Raw genomic sequence first — 13,406 nt, forward strand, 5'->3', positions numbered from 1 at the left:
CACCATGTGTTCCCAAACAACTGGCGTTTGTAAAGCATTTTCTGTTCATAAAGCAGATAACACTCCTTTTTCTACTTGATCTCAAAAAAATCCCCCCACTTTTTTTTTAAAATACTTGAGTACAAAGGAGAGGGGAAAAAGTGATGGTTAAGACTTGGCCAGGTCTCGTCTGTGCTGGGGTTCACCCTCAGACTCCCTGCTCCGTGCTCCACCCTGTCCCTCCTCACCCCGGAGTCTGGTCCCAGGACGGAAACACGGGGCCCCGAGTTGGGCCAGGCCAGGCGCTGCAGGTCAAACATACCCAGGTGGGCTGCTTTTGTAAGGCTGAGAAGCTGGCAGGCGCGAGGCTGGGCCCGGGGCTCGGGCAGTGCTGCCCGGGGGCCCGTCCCCACTCCCACACTCCCCACTGCCCTACGCGCTGTCACTGGAGCTCTCCAGTTTTCTGCAAGACAGAAGCCTGGATTTTTTAAAAATGTGAAATGTCCCATTCCATTTTCTAAAAAAATGTTGGCAGCTCACATACACATACAAAAGAAAGAGAAGGAAAAAGAAAAAAAAAAAAAAGAGAGAGGAAGGGAGAGAAAGGGTGGGAGAGAAGAAAAAGGGAAGGGGGGGAGAAGGGAGGGGAGGGCTGAAGAGAACGTCCACTGCCCAAACCCAGGCCACAGCCTGTGACCCCTGCAACCGGCCGGCCTGGCCCTGGGCTGCCCTGCATGGCACAGCTGCCCGAGCGTCTCCGGGAAGACAGGCCTGGGCCCGGCTGAGGAGGAGAAAGGGCTCTGGAGCAGGGGCAGGAGAGCTGGGCCGAGCAGGGGCAGGGCAGGGCCGCCGCGCCCCCCTCCCCCTTTGGTTTAAGTGGGAGCGTCTATTCCTGGTGGTTCTGCAGGTGAAAGCAGGAAGGCCTCCAGGGCATCAGAGATTCTTTAGGAAACACAGAAAGCTAAATGCATTTTCCTTCACTTTAATTACAAAATAAATAAATACATGCCAAGGGATTTTTTTAAAGAGAAAAGAAGGGAAAAGAACAAACCAACTCTAGGCCCGCTCAGCTCCTCAGCTCCAGCTGCGGGAAAGGCGCCCCCACCCCCCACCCCCCGGTTGTCTTGCGGGCCGACAAGGGGGCCTCAGGCTCAGGGTCCGATGTCCTGCCTGGAGAGGGGTCAGTCCCTGCTGGGGCCCTGGGCGGCAGGACACACAGCCCATTCTGTGACGTGCCCCCCACAAGGCCCTGCCACTTGGGGCACTTGGCCTTTCTGCCATGGTGGCTGGAATCTGCAACGCGGGCTGTGAGCAAGGCCAGCTCCTGACCCTCACTGGCCAAAGGATGACGCCGCCGAGGTCCATACGGAAGGTGAAAGGCGCGGGGGCCCGGGCCGGCAGCTCCGCTCCCTAACGGTGGAGGCCCTTGGAGGCCAAGCCCACCAGGGCCTCTCAGACTCACCACAGCCCAAGTTCCGCAGAGAAAGCAGGCAGCGACGGAGCGCAGGATCCGTGCCTGCAGCCACGGCTAACACGCCCTGGGAACGAGAGAGGGACAGCAGGGACCCAAGCCTCCTGGTAGCTGCTCCCTGACAACGCCCGGCGGGACTGAGCAGGGCCCTCCGTCCGGGAAGCCCCCTGGAGCAGGTGGGCGGGAGGCCCTCTTCCGAGTTCTGGGCCCGAGGCTTGGCACAGACCTGTCCCTGTGCACTGGGCAGGGTGCGGCGCACGCGGGGGCCAGGTGGAGCCCCCCCCGGGGAGTCACGCCCTCCTCAGGCACCAGTGGCGGGGAGGGGGGGGTCGTGGTGACCGCACGTGCCTCATAAGTGGACCCACTTGTTCCAGTTGACCTCGTGGGGGAACACGCGGCCCAACCGCAGGGTGCAGTCCAGCGTGGGCTCGTAGAACACAGTGGGGCTCTCGCTTGGGCTGGAGGGCGCCTGGACCTCTGGGACCCGGGGCTTGGAGAAGAGCGAGACGGTCGCCGGCTTCCTCAGCAAGCACTTCTTAATGCAGCCCAGGGATTCCAGGCCCTAGAGACAGCAGGACACCTAGGGTGACGGGTATATTGCAGACCGGGTCCTCCGTCCCACCCTGGGAGCTGCAGGACCCCAGGGCAGGGGTGGGGGCTGCAGGGGCCCAGGGAAGACAGGTGAGGGGCTCACGGGCTGGCCTGGCGGCCTCGGAGGGCAGCAAGGACACCTCTCTGGGCAGGGCTGAGCAGAGGAGTAAAGTAAGTAAGGGACCCATGCGAGCGGCCTGGCTCTCAGGCTGAACCTAGAATCTCCTGATGGGCTACCCCGCTGGGAGGCTGAAGCAGGGGCCCAGGAGGAGGGAGCAGTGGTCAGCAGGGGGGTAGGCGTTGGCGGGGGGCAGGGAGCTGCGGGGAGGCCTGGCCAGCCCAGCCTGGCTGCACCTGGAGCAGCTCGAGCACAGCGATGGGCTGCAGGACGCCCTGGTAGTGCTGCAGCAGGCGGCTCTCGGGGATCCCGGGCCGGGTCATGATGTGGTAGAGCACGGCCTCCATCATGCCCTTGCACACTGGCACGTTCAGGTGGCCGTCCACGATGCGCCACGGGCGGGCAATGAAGGAGATGTTCTCACAGTCCCTGCAAGGGCGGCACGTGGGCGTCAGGCTTGGTGGGTGAGGGGACACGGCTCCACCGACGGGACGCTGAGGCTCAGGGTGGTCGGTGCCCGGCCCCCATCACAGGGCCGGGGCTCCTGCTCCTCCACAACCCCCTGCCCATCTGGAATGAGCAGTCCCTACCCCAGGGCCCAGGGTCGCCAGCTGAGGGGACCCACTCACACTCAGCCTTAACCAAGGCCGTGACATGCCAATGTCCCCCACAGTGCAGGGGAGGGGGACGAACCGAGCTCTGGATGTACCAGCTCCATCCTGGTCCCAGGGGCAAGGGCTGACTCCACATCAGGTTAGAGTTCACAGAGGTCTTTATGCAGAAGACCGACTTCTGTGTCTTAGCAGTACCCCCCGTTGCCCCAGTGACTGGTCTGCCACACGGGGTCCAGGCATGGGAGGGGCCCAGGACCAGCTGGACACCTGGCTCTGACTGCCATGACCGGCAGGGCTGCATCGGAGCCAGCGGCTCACAGCCCCGGCACACGTGTGGGAGGCGCGCCCTCACCAGGAAGCCTCCCGTGAAGCCCATGGTTCCAACGGACCCATGCACTGCCCAAGTCTACACCTCTGGCCCTTGCCCGCTCCCCATAAGCAGCTCCTGCCCTGTTTCCCCAGCAAGTGGGAGGACCAAAGACCAACACGTTTCCAGGTCCCCTGGCCGAGAACTCCCGCGCCAGACTGTGCAAGATCTCCACGTGATGATCACTACTGGCACCCGGGGACCGACTCCCCACCCTCGCACCCGCGCCCCGCGCCAGGCCGCCTGGATCTGGGCACACACTCACTTTTCCCGTGCCGCTTGGGAGAGGCTGCTGGCCACAGTACTCTCGGCCAAACCTGACAGAAGAGGGAGAGGACGTGAGACCCAAGAGGCAGGAGTCCATCTCTTCCTCTTCTGTTCATGCAACACGTCCTTCCGGGCTCCGGGGATAAAGCCGCGAACAGAGGACCAGCAAGCCCAGTCCTCACAGCACCCTCGCCCCCCGAGAAGCAAACTGGGCTGGGCCACGGTGTGCAAGTGTGTGTGTGTATAGGGGGGGTGTTCAGGGCCCTGAGGAACCCCCACGAGGGGAGGCAAGTGAGCATCTTATCTTCCACCCAGGAGCCCCGACCACAGAGCGTGTGCATAACCCCTTAAGGCAAAAACAGCCCCAAGGAAACAAAGACGCCAGCATTGAGCACAGGCGAGAGCATCTCCCCACAGGAGGGGAAGCCGGCAGGTTTCTGTCCCTGCACGTCTGCCAATCCCGACAGGAGGCGCGACGCCCCCCGTTCCTGCCACTGCGCCCTCACGCGGGACACCTCAGCCAACAATGCCTTCCAGGACCACCCTCCTGTCACACACTGGTCATTCACAGACCTGCTCAGGAGCCCCTGAAGCCCTCTAGTGGAAACAGTAAGTGGAAACAGGCAAGACCTTTCCCCCTCAAGGCTGAGGCTAGAAAAAGCTGGGGTTCCCCGTCTCAGGGAAGATGTGGGGGACACTCAGCCCAGGACAGAGGATGGGCAGTTGGGGGAAGGTGGGGTGGGGGACCAGGTTTGTTCGGTACCTCTGGGGTCTTCAGATCCTTCTGGAAGCTGGGCCTGACAGCTCAGCTGCTCCTCCTGGTCCTCCTGCCCGGCCTCCGGTGCTCCTGGGGGAGGCTCCTTCACACCTGTGTCTCCGGGAACTGGTGGCAGAGCAGGTGCCGGGGGCTCTGGCTCTTCTTCTGCTCTGGGGCTGGGGACCCAGCGCACATCCTGGAGCGTGGGCCTCTTGGCAGGGGGTTTCTGGGTACTCTCGGGGTCGGTCTCCCTGCCCTGACAGGCCATGTGACTGCTCGTCCAGCTAGCACGCCTCTTGGTGCTCCGGGGGCCCTGGGAGGGCGGTGCCTGCCTCCCCGAGGGGCTGTCCTCGCTGGCGGGCCCGTCTTGGGGTCTGGCCTGGAGGTCTTCTCTTGGAGGGTACGCATCCTCCTCTCTGCCTTTCAGCCGCACCGAGTGCAGGAGCCAGGGCTGGGCAGAGGCCATGGCCACCAGGCGAGTGGTGTTGCCACCAACTTCCAGGACCTGGTGGTGCTCCAGGAGGTCCTAGGAAAAGCAGGAGGCACACTGGGTCTGTGCAGGATCCTCACGGTGCATCTGAGCATCCCGAGCAAATGGCAAACCCAGCTCCGTCAGGACAGATGACTCGAGGGTGAGGTCTGGCTTCCAGCCCAAGGCGGGTGCCAGCTGGCCATGCAGCCCCGGGGCAGCCCTTTTCCCCCTCTAGGCTTGGGGCAAACTTCTTAGAACGGAAGCTGCCGTGAAAGTGTCCTCCCAGGGAACTCAACACCCCGAGTGCTATCAAGTTCCACAAAAGCCATGATTGTTCCCACACGAATGACAGTAACTCCTCTCGTCCTTATACCAAGCCCTGCCTGAAAGGTCCGTGTTCTGAACAATGCACTGCACCCGACACTATTGTCTTTCTTTTCATTCCTAGCTTAAAATCCCACAAGTCAGGATTCAAGAAATTTGCTCCAGTCCACATCCTGGAACCAAGACTCATACCCAGGTCATGCAGGTCTGGGCAGGGTTTGCTGTAAGCCCTTGTCACCTGGGCCACAGGGAGCATGGGTTATATGAACAAGGAGACACCATGTGAACAGTTGTCATGACCCTGCTCTCATGTCCTGCACTCACGAACACCTGCTTCCAACTACAGACCAGGCACATCAGGGCCAGACAGGTCCCAAGGCACTTCATTTAAAAGGTCCATCTGTTAATACGTTCTTTGGGCTCAAGGGTCCCTGATGAAAATGGACCCAGGCAAGTACAGCGGGGAGTCCTGTGGGGCCAGGTGCAGGATATCCAGGAGCTGTGGGCCCTCTGAGCAGAGATGGCTCTACTTGGCTCCATCCCGCTGTGCTGAAGAGACGGGACCCAGGGTGCCCAACCTTCTAACATTCCAGAGAAGCTGGGTTTTAGGCAAAATCTCCCATTTTTAATCTTGGCAACTAATTTAATCTTTGAAAAAATTACACTACGTGTCCCAAGCCAAGTCCTTCCTCCACGGCGTGCATGTGGCCGGTGAGTGGTACCTTCTCCATCGGCTACCCCACGTTACTTAGAGCACGGCTCACCTGGATGTAGTCTGCGAAGGTCCTGGTGCGCTCGGCGTCTGTCCGTTCAAAAGCAGAGAACCATCTGCTCAGCTCCACTCTGTCCACCCCAAAGCACCCTGTGGCCGCAATGACCCCATGGACCTCCAAGACGGCACACACGTCTCCCGGCTCATACCCGCACAGCTCCACCTGGTGGACAAACTCCTCCAGGCTGCAGGTGGCCCCCTGGTTCTTGATCAGCCTGGTGAAGCTGTCAGGGAGGCAGGATATGCCCACGGGTAGCTCTTCCAGAGAAGGGACTGTGAAGACGAGGAGAACCCGAATCAGCCCAGCCCAGAGCCCCAACACCTACTCACCGCCCCCCAAATAGGGAGGGGTCACCTTCTGGGTGGACGGAGTGCGGGCCTGGTGGTCGAGATGCGCCCCTGGGGCCAGGATGAAGGGCAGGAAGGTAGGGCTGGGGTCTGAGAATGGCAGCCCCAGAGCTCTGGAGGGGGTCCTCAACTTGGGCTGCCCTGGGCCCTGCCTTCCTGGTGCTCCTGTGTTCACTGCTCCTCAGACCCCGGGGGATGCCCTGGGACCCCTCCCTGAACTACCACGTGAGCTTCCACGAGCCGGGGGCTGCTGTGTGCAGCTTCCTGGAAAAGCTGGTTCCACCAAGACCACGGGCACAGGTTCTGCCTGAGCCAAACTCCAGACAGAGCACAGAACACCAACTGGGGTTTCGAAACTGAAAGTGAACACCATGCACCCCGATAGGTGAAGGGGAGGCAAGAAAGGGGTGGGAAGGGGCCTGGATATTCTCATTTTACGTAGAGGAAGAAGAGACTGCCTCAAATTCAGGGTATGGGAAAGCAAGGTTTTAAGCAAGGTATTTAAAGTTTCAGAGGTGACGCAAAAAGGGCTAAAAAGAGTGTAGAAATTGGAAACAACGGAGATGTAGATGATGGATGTAAGCCGAGGACTCCTTTTTCAAAGCAAGAGGTCAAAAGTGATCCTTCAAAAGTCTGTGGAAGCGTGTACTTCCGAGCCCTGGAGGGCACCAGCAGCACTGCGCAGGCCAGCACCCCGCGTCGGCGGGCAAACACTCACCGGTGGGCCAGAGCCGGGTGGGCGCGGCCGTGCGGCGCAGGCGGAACGTCACCTGGCAGGAGTTCACCACGATGCTGTCGTTGGGGTTGAGGTTGCGGGTGCTGACGATGCCGGGCGCGCAGTAGCCCCGCATCAGCAGGTAGTTGGTGTGGGAGGCCTGGCGGGCTTTCACCTCGATGGCCCGGCGCTTGCTCCCGGAGCCTTCATCCAAGTCTTCCTCCTCGTCGTCATCCTCGTCTAAGCCCCCGTCCTTCCCCAGACTAGGAGAAGAACACGGACCTGGGTGACAGGGCACAGGCCCAGCGTGTCTGCTGGCCCGGCCCTGTGGTGGCGGAGGGCCAGCTCCCTCACAGAGCGGCCCCCTCAGCGGGGCCGCCATGCTCCAGCCTCAGCAATGGCCTGTGGTCGCTACAGACCCCCTCCCCCTCCCCCCCCCCCGAGTCTGGCTGTGAAGGGAAGCGCTGCCGCTCCAGATTCATCTCCTCTGACCACCTCCCCACACTCCTCGCTCACCGCTGTTCACATACCAGTGCCTTTGCAAAGGCTCTTCCTTCTGCTGGAAACCTTTCCAGTTTCTGTCCCCAAACTGCCTGCTTTTCCACTAAATCCCAGCTTAGCTATTAGGCCCTCAAAGACCTCTGCCAGAGCCACACCTTGACAGGTCCCTCTCTTTGGCACAGCCAAGCCACCCCCCCCACCGCCTCCGCCACTGCACCTGGAGGCACCAGCACGAGGCAGTGGACTGGACACAGTGCTGAAGTCCCTAGTCCCTAGTCCCCAGATCTGAGGTCCCGTCCCAGGGAGCTCCCTGCCGCCCTGCTGACATCTGCCATCTCATGTGCCAGATGCTACACAGGGCCAGACATGACGCGCACAGACTCAGCATGTGTTGGTGGAATGCACAAAGACCAGGAGGGGCGCCTGGGTGGCTCCGTTGGTTAAGCGTCTGCCTTCGGCTCAGGTCATGATCTCAGGGTCCTGGAATTGAGCCCCACATCGGGCTCCCTGCTCAGGGGGTGTCTGCTTCTCCCTCTGCCTCTGCCTCTCCCCCTGCTTGTGTGCGTGTGCGCGCTCTCTCTCAAATAAATAAATAAAAGCTTAAAAAATAGAAGACCAGATGACAGAGCAAATAAAACTGTGGACACCACGGTGCCTGAGGCCCCCAGGTGCGCTCAGAGCGGCGTGCATGGGGTGTCTGCTGCACCTCCGCCCTTACCTCTTCATGACCTCGTTCTCCACCATGGAGCTGTCCACCACGACAATCTGCTCTGGGATCCGGACATCCACAGAAATGAGCCCCAAAGAGAAAAGGGTCAGGGCAGCCACACAGTGTCCTCCAGGGCTGTCCAGAGAAAATGCCACCAGGTGGCTTGTAGACTTGTGATTATCCTGGTCTTTGAAGGAAAAATTATCGGGCTGGTCCAACTTGCCAGCAGCCAGGATTGTGTTGAAGAACTGGAACGATTCCGTGCAGACGGTGCTTGGAAATCGCCATGTAAAAATCCTGCATGGACAAAAAGGAGGTAAGGTCCAAACTGAGGACGCAGTGTTGGAGGCCTCCACGTGGATGGGCTACGGGCCCTTAAGATCTTTGCGTTCAAAACTGACCACACCAGCTTCCCCCCCACCCCCCCGAAACCCTCTTTTCTACCTCGAATGCAGGTGCCACATTTCAAGCTAACTGCCTATGCCTTCCCTGCTCACCTAAGCACCTTCCCGGAGGGCCGTGTCTTTGCATCTAACCTAATATTCTACGCCTCGCAAGCATTCACTATGAACAGGCGCCAAACTGGGGAAGACGAATGCACTTCTTGTGACGATCATCTTTACCCCAGGCAAACCCCGAACCCGTGCAGAGACGACAGGACACGTGTATCCATGTCACTGTCTCTGTGAGGTGACCGCAGAGTCAAGCCCTGGCCTCTGTCTGAAAGCGTGCCTTCCCACAACCCGTAACGGGGGCCTAGGTCCCAGGGAGGGATCCAGAAGGTCTTCAGGATGCAAACGCTGCCCTTGGCTCACAGACAAAAATGCCGTGGTGCAGAAATAGTCAAGAAGTAGCTCAGCATCCCATGGAAAACAGTATGGAGGTTCCTCAAAAAGTTGAAAATAGAGCTACCACACAATCCAGCAATTGCACTACTGGGTATTTACCCCAAAGATACAAATGTAGGGATCTGAAGGGGTACGTGCACCCCTATGTTTATAGCAGCAATGTCCACAACAGCCAAACTGTGGAAAGAGCCAAGATGTCCATTAACAGATGAATGGATAAAGAAGAGGTGGTATATATACACAATGGAATATTATGCAGCCATCAAAAGGAATGAGATCTTGCCATTTGCAAGGACGTGGATGGAACTGGAGAGTGTTATGCTGAGTGAAATAAGTCAATCAGAGAAAGACATGTATCATATGACCTCACTGATATGACGAATTCTTAATCTCAGGAAACAAACTGAGTGTTGCTGGAGTGGTTGGGGGTGGGAGGGATGGGGTAGCTGGGTGATAGACATTGGGGAGGGTATGTGCTACGGTGAGCGCTGTGAATTGTGCAAGACTGCTGAATCACAGATCTGTACCTCTGAAACAAATAATGCAATATATGTTAAGAAAAAAAAAAAGAAGAAGATAGCAGGAGGGGAAGAATGAAGGGGGGGAATCAGAGGGGGAGACGAACCATGAGAGACGATGGACTCTGAAAAACAAACCGAGGGTTCTAGAGGGGAGGGGGTGGGGGGATGGGTTAGCCTGGTGATGGGTATTAAAGAGGGCACGTTCTGCGTGGAGCACTGGGTGTTATGCACAAACAATGAATCATGGAACACTACATCAAAAACTAATGATGTAATATATGGTGATTAACATAACAATAAAATTAAAAAAAAAAAAAAAAGGCAGCAGCAGCAGCAGCTCAGCATCCCAGACTACAGCTCGGACAGCTGAGGGGCTACAGAGTGCATCTGGAAGATATGGGATGGCTTCAAACTGAACACACAGCTCGGTGTGGCTCTGAGCTGTGAGAATGGCCAATGAGGCCTGACCAGGATGCCGTGCCTTTCACTGGGCTCATGAATACCTTAGAAACTCATTTCTCATTTAAGATTTTTCCAGAAGCTGCACGTCCTCTGAGGAAGACGGACGCCCCGCTCCTTCTGCTCCCACAAGCTGCTCTTTGCAGAGGTGTGGCACAGCCTCTGACCTGGGCCCCGCCTTGCCCCAGCCCCAGCTGGAGGGCTCACCTGTAGTAGGTCTGGGACAGCTGGTAGGACATGGGCACGAAGGGCAGAGCCCGGTTCTTCTTGGGGCCCAGCATGTGGTTGACGCGGCGCCGGTTGACCAAGCTCCTTTTCTGGCACTCCATGAAGGCCTTCACGAGGATGTGGTCTTTATACTCTCGGTATAGGCGGAAAGTCTGCAACACAGCAAGGCCGTGGGTGAGCAAGGCTCTCCAGCAGCTGGCGGGGGGGGGGGGGGAGGAGCAGAATGCAGGGGTGCACAGAAGTGGGAGCCCATCACGTGTGCTGGAGGGACTGATACGGGGCCGAGGGGCCGGGAAGCTGGAGCAGACTCCTGGGGATGCGGGGCGGGAAAGCTTGCAGGAAGCTAGCAATCTGATGTCAACTTTCACCGCTATCAGAGAGAGGGACACCCCAGAGGACAGGCAGCTGGGACAAAGGATGGCTGTGCACCCCACGCCTATGTCTTGGGATACAAGGTCATGGGAGTCAACGCAGAACCACCTCTGATACCACTCGCTTCCCCAGCCTTCGCCCAGCCCATCAGTAGATGCGGCTGGCCGTGCCCACATAAACCATTCCCAAACACCAGGGCTTGACGCCGTCTACACCGTCACTCCTCACAGCGGGCTCTGGCTAACTGCTCTCCCTGCCTCCGCCAGTGCCGCCTGCTCCCAGGCCCTGGCCGTCTGCCACGCAGCCACAGCAAGCCCCGTGTGCCTGCATCAGACCACACGCGGCTTCCCTCTGCAGAGGCAACACCCAGTCCTCCCTACACCTGACAAGGACTCCCGGGAGTGCGACCCTGCCCACACCACTCCTGCCTCCCTGGCCTTCCTACTTTTCCTCAAAGAGCCTTCCCACTGTGTTTTAGCCTGGCATTTGCAGCTCCCATTTCTTGGACAGCATCTCCCCCGCCCCCAATTTTTGCAAGGCTGACTCCTCAACACCCAGCTTTCAGCTCAAGTATGTCCCCTCAAGAAGCAAATCCTTCTCCTTCTTGCTCCTCTACAGTCAACTGTTATTATAGAAACAACGCTCTCCACCTGAAATGTCCTCATTCGCTTACTCATTGTCTCTCTCCTCCACCAGAAAGGAAGTCCCACAGAAGCACAGATTCAGTGGTCTGCTGCTGCCACGGCAGCGCCTGGCACCGGGTGACCAGCATGGAGAAAATGTGGCTCCTGCCGGCCATGCCATCCCGGCTCCGTGGCTCAGATTCGGACCCGGCCCAGAGGAAAAGCAGCCCCAAGGCCTGCAGGGCCAGCAGAGTCCCAGTGACTCCCGTTTCTGAAAAGCACTGGCTCAACCAGCCAGCCCAACAGCAAGTGTCTAGCATATGCCAGACCACAGGAAAGTTCCTGCCAGACCCGTCTCCTCAAAAGCACTGGCCAGGCAAACGTGTGGTCACGGCCTGAGAATTTTAGGCTTGGGAGGTTCTCTGCTGCGTTGGGCCCGGATCCATGAGGGGCAGAGAAGACGGAGGCTCGTGGACTTCGAGGGATCCTCTGAGGCCACACCATTGGGCAGGCCTGGGACCAATAACAGAACAAGGCCTTGTCCTCGAGTCTAGGGACCTCACCACTGCGCCACTGCAGAAGGACAGGGGATCGGGAGCCAAAGCGGTGGTCAGATGGGGTGCTGGGGCAGCACGGGGTGTTCTCCTGGAACCGGAGGGGGGTCTGCGCACACACTGGGCCTTGTCAGTCTTGAGGCCCGCACACCACCCTCGATTTCTCTAGACAGAGCTTCCACGTCAGCTGTGGTTCACAGGCCCGGCGGGGGGAGTGTGCGGGGAGCACCGCCCAGGGCAGAAGGCAAGGGGCTGGAGAGTGGCCAGGAAACCATCGTTCCTGCCCACTGGGCGAGTGCAAGCTGGGATGCAGCTTCTCCTGGAAAATCTGGTGTCTTCAGCTCTTCGTATGAAGACGACGACAAAGGGGGCTGCTGGTGTGGCGCAGGAGCGCTCTGACCACATACAGGGAGGGAGGGAGGGTGGTCCAGCCCACCAGACTTCCACCCACTGCCCTGCACTGCACCTCCCGGAAACCTGGGGCTGCAGGGAGCTGAGAAGGATCCTACACATGGCCCCTGGCCTTGTCCCTGCTGGCCTTCCGGTGCTCAGTGCCAGGTGGGGTGGATCACGAAAGCAGCCCCCTGTCTCCTGCGGTGGCCCAGGTGCTCTCTCATGTAACTTCCCACACCCCTGGGGGTCAAGGAGAGGGACGAGAGCCCGGACACCACCTGGAAACGGAACCAGAGGAATGACAAGCAGCAACATGATGCAGGGGACAGGCCCCGGCTGGGATGCAGGGACCTGGCTTTTGCCATTAACTTTGGGGCTGGGCTTTCTCACGGGATGGGCAGTTGGACCAACTCCCGAGGTCCTGTCCAGCTCGAATCCCTTCTGGGCAGCACAGCCAAGAGGTTCCTCCACAGCCACAGGTGAAGTCGGAAATTGGGATTTTATGGGCAATGTTGGTAGTACATTTAAACAATTTTTTTTTCTTTTTAAACAAGCTCGGATCCAGTAAGATAGAGCCAGGGGCCAGACTGGGGGCTGTCTCTGTGGGACTTCTGCCCCACCCCACCCTATTCCAGGCTTGTTCTCTGGCACATTCAGGCTCACATGAGGCTTTCAGCACGGAGGAGGGGGCGAGGCCCCACGACCAGCCTCCCACTTGGAAACACACACTTCATGTGAGTAAACAGGGTTCAAGGGCTCCGTGGCACCAAGGGTAGCAAGAACGGGATGACTGGGGACCCTCCTACTAGACTGTCCCAGATGTCACTGCCGGACAAGCAACTGCACCTCATGGTGACAAATTCAAAGAAGAGACATGAACACTGAGTCTTGGGTCTGCAGGGGCCTGGCCACTGCTGTACAAGGACTGTGGTCACACCTGGCCACGAGTTTTCCCTCAATCATTCCATTTCCCCCAATCTTCCTCACCTCCCTTGTGGCCAAAGTAACAAGCACCACCTGGAGAATGTGGACAGTGCCCCAGCTGGGTCGTCTACACCCTGCATCAGAGTCCTGGGGACCAGCAGCATTCTTGCCAGGCCTCTGGGGGTGGGGGGGCCCAGGGCCCACGCGCTGACCAGTGTGGTCATTAAGAACAAGGGAGGTACGGCTCCGGTGACGGGGGCGGCACAGGCCCTCCTCAGCACCTCCCTGCTGGGGCCCTGGAGCCACAGTCTCAGGTCTGACGGAGAGTGTTGTGAGATCTCGGGCATTTACTTCTTCGTGCCTTTGAAATGCAGGTCTCTGTGTTCGCAAACCGAGTGCTAAGCCCCGCACCTCCCCAGGCTCAGGACGGGATCCACTGAGAACCGCCTTCTTCCCTCCCACCCTCGCTCAGCCAGGAT

General features: G+C 58.9%; 1 protein-coding gene across 1 annotated transcript in view; it reads right to left on the reverse strand.

Moving 5' to 3' along the window:
• Positions 1–945: 945 nt before the first annotated feature.
• GTF3C1 (general transcription factor IIIC subunit 1) overlaps positions 946–13,406 on the reverse strand; it is a 72,948-nt gene continuing 60,487 nt past the window's right edge. Inside the window, exons 30-37 of the mRNA XM_028109918.2 lie at positions 10,041–10,213; positions 8,015–8,302; positions 6,799–7,058; positions 5,725–6,005; positions 4,171–4,690; positions 3,406–3,457; positions 2,396–2,588; positions 946–2,012 (exon numbers count right to left, since the gene is read on the reverse strand). Of these exons, the coding sequence (XP_027965719.1) occupies positions 1,800–2,012; positions 2,396–2,588; positions 3,406–3,457; positions 4,171–4,690; positions 5,725–6,005; positions 6,799–7,058; positions 8,015–8,302; positions 10,041–10,213 (1,980 nt within the window). The 3' untranslated portion in view covers positions 946–1,799. The remainder of the gene's footprint in view (positions 2,013–2,395; positions 2,589–3,405; positions 3,458–4,170; positions 4,691–5,724; positions 6,006–6,798; positions 7,059–8,014; positions 8,303–10,040; positions 10,214–13,406) is intronic.

Source organism: Eumetopias jubatus, unplaced genomic scaffold (genome assembly GCF_037043125.1).
Source record: "Eumetopias jubatus isolate StellerSeaLion01/CBP00866 unplaced genomic scaffold, mEumJub1_p1.0 scaffold_12, whole genome shotgun sequence".
Classification (NCBI taxonomy): Eukaryota; Metazoa; Chordata; class Mammalia; order Carnivora; family Otariidae; genus Eumetopias; species Eumetopias jubatus.